The following is a 6,368-nucleotide window of genomic DNA, read 5'->3' on the forward strand; positions in this document are numbered from 1 at the left end:
ACACACACACACACACACACACACACACACACACACACACACACACACACACACACACACACACACACACACACACACACACACACACACACACACACACACACACACACACACACACACACACATATATAATAAGTTTATATGTGTGTGGGCCCAAGTAATGCTACAATTGTACATTTTGTCACACGTAGATATAAGTTCCTGTTTTTGTGTAGAAGTACATACTTATATGTTGATGTGGTATTTACAAAGATGAAGATTCATGCACATGTGTTGTTTTGTTCAAGTGTGTACTCTGCCTTCGATACTTACGCATGCATACCCAAAATCTCTATGGCAGTAAAATTCTACGAGCATACAGCGCATAGAACTCGGGTAATTTCTCAATGTTCAATTACATGTTGTTCTTTTTTTGTTTATGTCTTCTTGCTTGAAATCTCGTACATCTTTTTATCTGATTGTACGATTGTAGCTGAACAAAAAAATTGCTAGGCGATGCCTCATCAGTCTATCACTGAAAGTTAATCATGGCACGATGCATTGCTTTAGCATACACTCCTCTATCAGAATACTACATAAGCAAAATAAATATAATTGCTATCGTCTTTAGGGATTTACGTATACTTTGTGATAAAAATTGTGTAGCATGGCTATATATTACTGGACGTCATTTTGTACACTTTATGTTGAAAAATACAGATTACCAAATTACACCCTTTGATCGCAACGATCAAAATGCAGGCGAAGTCATAGTCAAACCGGAGAGTGCTGCCAGTCAAATAAGGATACTTAAGTCGAAGGATCCATCAGACAGCAAGATTATGAAGTCCAAAGATTCAGATGTCCCAGCACACCTGAAGAAGTCCAAGACGAGTGAAACGGACAAACCTAACGAGACAAAACCTATCAGGACAAAGATAGTCCAGAGTCCAAATGATATGTCTGACGTGCTGTTTGTACTGACAGAGGGTCCGTCACAGTTAGATCGCTTTCCAAGTAAGGCTGTTCATATTCATGCAGAGTGCGCCCATACGTGGTATACACTACAACGTGCCTTAATAACATCGCATTTATCGATCTATATGCACAACGGAAAGTCTTTTTATATCGCGAACGGATGATTTACAATCGTGTTTTTGGGTTTCTTCATGCAGGATGTCATGAGTATTTGAAAGAACGTAAAAGTCTATTGAAGAACGTACGTGTAGCTAATACAGAGGCAGACGAATTCGCAATCTTTCCGGCGGGCAGGAACGTAGTCGTTCCAAATATGCTATCTAAAAAACATGTATGTCTTGCTTTAATATCAAATGTGCGGTGTTGTGTGTACTGTGGACACACAGAGAGTGCTAATATGCATACAATGGTAAATAGTACCTTCGCAGTAAATGCATGGGGAGAGGGATATACAATACTTATGAAGATAAATAACATCAAACATGCTGGTATGATTTGAGCACATCTCTTTGTCAGACATGAACACATACATGCTTGTCGCCAAGGCCGACATCATTCAATCTTATCCGTCCGCTTAGTATTTGCATACACACTGCTGAACGTAGTTTACTTCTACAATGCAGAACTCCAAGGTTTTGAGCGAGGGGCACGATCGTCTATGGACACTACTTGGCGCAATGCCGGGTCTAGACGAGTATATAAGAGATGAGCAATCGAGAAATATCCATCGAGCCTGGGTATTTATCGTGAAGGATAGCAGGACAACCATCCACTATTCTAAGATGCAAAACTTTATCTCCAACTTGGACCAAGAAAAAACAAATAGTAAGTTTGGACCATCGCTGTATGTCTAGAGGCAGGAATCAACGGGCTCGCGACAGTCACGGGTAATCTTCTTGAATCAAAATTCGACACCAGCAATAACAAACTCTGCTGTATTGCTTTACTAATTGTGCAGGTTTCATCGGTAGAGGTCTGAAGGACAATCTGGATACCGGTATGAAGATCATTCACCACTACGACAACAGTCAGATGGTCTGGCCAGATATCCAGGCGGGTGTTCTTATGTCGACTGATTTGGTACAGAAGCTGGCAGAAAAGATACGAACGGCCCCACCCAAAATGGCGTTTACGATTGATGCACCCTATGAATTGGCAAGGTAGGCAGGCTTGTGTTGGTTCCGGTATTTCTGCTCTGGGCAGACACGTGGAGTGGTCGAGTAGTAGCGGCCTACAATGCAACCTTGACCTTAGGCTTTGTGTGTATAGCGCGTGTTCAGTTCCGATGTACCAAGCTTGCCACAAGTTCGGTTAGGGTGCAGACCTTGGTGGAAAGTGCAAGCTCAAAAAAGCGGCGCTTAAACTCTATATTGTGAATCGATAGATTTGGACGTTCTGTGGGATGTGAAAGGAAGATGTATTGTTGATTGAGGTTAATGATTGCGTCTCAAATTACTTTGTAGGCAACGTAGGGCAATTGGTGCGTTCCACCTCAGTCTCACTGAGTGCTGAGTAAATTGAAGGTCACGCGGCCATATTGACTACCATCTCCTATCGGATTCAACTTTTAAATATATCTCTACTGCACATTACCAGATTTCTGCGAGAGGAGCTGAATGTTGACCTTCAGAGTTCTGAAGTTTTCTGCTATCCTGACGAAGCCGATGCGACCGGAAATCGTAAGTATATCATGTCTATCCATCGTCTTTATATGTGTCAACACATCTTCTCGTACGATTATGTTGCTTGGCAGTACGTCACGGGATGTTCTTTACTGATCACTCAGATGCACTCTGCAATAACAGTTTGAAATTCAATATACGTAGCTGTTCGTACCGTCTGCATTCTCAAGACATTTCACGCTTGCTATTTTGATAGAGTGTGCCACTGTGGTCCCCTGTACAATTGATTTGTCAGCCTCTGGCTCACGGGACAGTGTATCCGAAGATGCAATTATGTACGCGGTCAAGACCCACACAGCCAATCATTACACGCGGGTCGAAACCATCAAGAAGACTTGGGTTCAGGTATGACAATGAATGGACTGCCAAATAGTACTTTCTGCACTGCACGGCTACGGCTACGTAAAGGTTTTTTTCTCGCTTTTTATCTGTCATGCCATTTCAATGCTAGGGAATCGCATTTTCTGTTTATTAGAGTTTTTTCTTTTCTTTTATTGATCAAATTCTGACCGCTTTTAGTTTCTTCTCAGAGATCTCAATCCCGTCTGACACCGTTAACCTTTCAAATATTTGGTTTGCTTCATGTTCCAGGATGCCAAACACATCACCTTCTATAGCGACCAGGCCGATGAGAAAGTGCCCACAAAGGAGACTAAAGGTGTACCAAACACTAAAAGAGGCCACTGCGGAAAGCTAGAGTACATTCTCAGAGACTTGTGGGAGGTATAAAGTGAACAGCTAAAACTATCGATGCAATTTTGGATTGCCATGGAACTACATCTGCCTTGCTTGCACTGATTTAAGTTTGTTTTTGTGATCCTTTCTGATGCATTTTGTTGTGCTGCGGGCGATTTCGTGGCCAATACAAAGGATGCCTATATCCAGCGATGGCCCAACTTTTCTACACAGTGTTAATGACAGTTTTTCGGTCCTGAGCACAATGTCAGACATATTTCAGAGAAACATATCGAGGCCCATGTGAAGTGTGCCTTATCCGAAGCCATTTCTCCTACACGATGCAGAACCGAGCGGACTTCAAGTGGTTTGCCGTGGTCGACGATGACACGTCGATCAGTCCCAAGCGACTCGCACGACTGTTGCACAAGTACACCACGACAGGCAGTGAAAGCGTGATTATTGGAGAGAAGTACGGGTTCATGTTCAACCAGCCTCAGTACGGCTACGAATACCCAACACTTGGTATGCTGCGTTGAAATGTCGTGCTTGTATTTGATCCTCGAAAAACATCTGTTCTCAACAGTCAGGTCTTCGCGAATGTACTTTCCAGATTTCAATCCCGCGGCGTCTTGAACCGCTATTATAGAGACACATCTTATGATTTTCGATATTGATTGGTTCGATTGGCTGGATTTACGAACCATTTTGTTGTCCCAAACCCATTTCAACCTCTGACATATGCTCATTGACGAACCGCTACATGTATCTTTAGCTAAAATAAAACGATGCACTATGATTTCCTATCTATCACAGGCTGTGGAATGGCCATCTCCAGAGAAGCCCTCCGCTTTCTGGTGGAAGACTCTCAATGCGCATGCCCGGCCGTGGACTCCCCGGACGATATGTGGATTGGCAGTTGCTTGCGCCATCACAGTGGCAAGGTACAGCTTATAGGGCACCCAGGGTTTCACCAGGAACACCCCACCCAATACCATCCTCGTGTGCTAGCACGGAGTGATGCGGTTGCCTTTCATAGGGCAAAGGCAGATGATGCCGAGATGATATACACCACTTACTTGGGGGGCGGGCAGTAGCTATGCTGTCGAGGCGCTCGACATGATATACTATTGCCCCTTATAGTTCCTCACAAATGTTCATTCGTTACGGACGTGAGACTAAATGCCCGTGTTTTGATACCTTTTAGACCTGACCTGCACTTGTAGGGTCCCACGGTACACATGCAATATTGAAGCCAATCAGAATCGTCAAAGATGGCAAGAGCCTGTAATAAATAACAGCCTTTCCTTGCCACAATAAAACTATCTAGAGACGCATCTTGTATGTATCACAGTAGGACGCACTACAAAATATATGCCATAAACGGTTCTCGTCCCGCCCAGTGAGTAGTGCACATGGTTAGTGTTAGTGGTGACTTTTTTTTATCATAGCTGCCCAGATCGAGCGGAAGTAGCGGTCCCATCCTCTCCCGTCATCTTCTCAGGTCTTTGATACTCGACGCATTCGTTATATCTTCAAAGATTTTTGTCCCGTGTGTTATGTGTGTTGTATGTGTTTTATGCGTGTCAGTAGTGTATTGCTGTGCCTCGATTTTTCTGGTGGCGTGTGTTTAGTCTATGTACAATTGTCGATTGGTACGTTTACTCGGGTTGATGCATGTTTGCGAGTTGATTCGTAGTATAAATCATACACGTCTGTATATGTAGTGTGCCGTCGGGTCTCCAGTACACATTCTTGTGGCCTTTCAAACGTGTCTAGAGCTCCGCATTAGCGAATAGTGTGATATACACCCTGGAGTCGAAACTGGTCGCATCAGGGTGTGTGACCTTTAGCTCTTTCCCAAGTTCCCGCACAGTCAAGCGTGGTTCTTGGGCACCCGTCAAAGCATCTGAGATAGGCAAATTCGCCACTACAAACCGGTTCAGCACTGCTTTGAGCAGGTACCCTACAACTACGTATACAGCGAGATATGTTCCGTCCAATTTTAGCGAGTGCATGCCATCGTCGTTCTGAAACTGATAGAACCAAGCCAAAACCCAACCCACAAACGCATAGAAGATCTCGTTCACGGAGCTAATTCTCGCATCTGTGACACGGAGGGCCTCGATACGCGCCTCGTTCTGTTCGGTTCGCAGCTTGTTGTTTGCACGGTGCATGCTCGCGGTGATACCTGGTGCATTCCTACCCACAGCCTTCCTCACAAGGTTGCTATGAGACAAGTACGGGTACTTTGAGTTCACTCCTTCCATGGGCGCATGCGAATGCCAATCACCATTGCCTCCTGACGAGACTCCAGGGAAGTTCACGTCTCTTGTGAGTGTATCATCAAATACACTCGTAGATTCCACTAGATATGACGCAATGTACTCTCGGATGGCCCTATGTGGCACCCCAGGTGAACACTCTCGCAGTCTCACAACGGCCGCTTTCAACTGCGCAAACTCTGCATGCTCGTCTGAGGTCATGGGCATAGTGCAGGGGACAGTGCGATAGACGATCTTCTCCGCCACTGTAACCTTGGCTGGGTTTTCAGCGGTTGTCCAGCTGAGTGCATGAGCACTGATATCGCTAGAAGGGCTGTCCTTGGGGTACCCCCCACTCTGCTTCCATTGGGTCAATAAGGCGCCAAGCCGGTCTACACCTCGTTTCACACGTCCAAGCTTGGTCAGCTCTCTCAGGAAGTAGTCTATGATCACCTTGCGCTCAACATCCACTTGGGCATCCTCCGATTCGCTCCCAGCACGTGCACACTCTCCTGAGAGATCTGTAGGGGTGGTGACTTGCAACTCATTAGCTAGCCATTCTACCATAGCAACTGTGCGTGCGTCTGCAAGGAGAAAATAAAGATTGTTAAAAGTTACAAATATAACATGCAGTTTGTGAATATATCTTCAGCCTAACATTACCGCACAAACGCATACAGACATTTTTCAGGAGATAAATCATGGGTATACAGATTAAAAGCTATGCACACTTTATCTTATACATACCAAAACGATAGTCGACCTAGACTATACGAAGTTTCGGATACAT

General features: G+C 44.7%; 2 protein-coding genes across 3 annotated transcripts; one reads left to right on the top strand and one right to left on the bottom strand.

Annotated features, from left to right (window-relative positions):
- Positions 1-683: 683 nt before the first annotated feature.
- Positions 684-4,465, top strand: SARC_04121 (the record flags this gene model as incomplete). Of its 2 annotated transcripts, XM_014302048.1 has the most annotated exons (9): positions 684-996; positions 1,155-1,288; positions 1,581-1,782; positions 1,916-2,117; positions 2,554-2,636; positions 2,875-2,984; positions 3,231-3,362; positions 3,662-3,839; positions 4,131-4,465. In XM_014302048.1, the coding sequence occupies 9 exons, from the start codon at positions 684-686 to the stop codon at positions 4,409-4,411; spliced, it is 1,635 nt and encodes a 544-aa protein (XP_014157523.1). In that variant the 3' UTR covers positions 4,412-4,465. The 2 variants fall into 2 exon arrangements, with proteins under 2 accessions (XP_014157523.1, XP_014157524.1); XM_014302049.1 differs by lacking the exon at positions 4,131-4,465 and having other exon boundaries at positions 3,662-3,872.
- Positions 4,466-4,738: 273 nt separating this feature from the next.
- SARC_04122 (hypothetical protein) lies at positions 4,739-6,145 on the bottom strand (the record flags this gene model as incomplete). The annotated part of the gene is made up of 1 exon (XM_014302050.1): positions 4,739-6,145. One exon carries the CDS (start codon positions 6,143-6,145, stop codon positions 5,090-5,092), a length of 1,056 nt encoding a protein of 351 aa, XP_014157525.1. The 3' UTR covers positions 4,739-5,089.
- Positions 6,146-6,368: the final 223 nt, after the last annotated feature.

The sequence above is a fragment of the Sphaeroforma arctica genome, assembly GCF_001186125.1.
Source record: "Sphaeroforma arctica JP610 unplaced genomic scaffold supercont1.223, whole genome shotgun sequence".
In the NCBI taxonomy this organism is placed as follows: Eukaryota; class Ichthyosporea; order Ichthyophonida; genus Sphaeroforma; species Sphaeroforma arctica.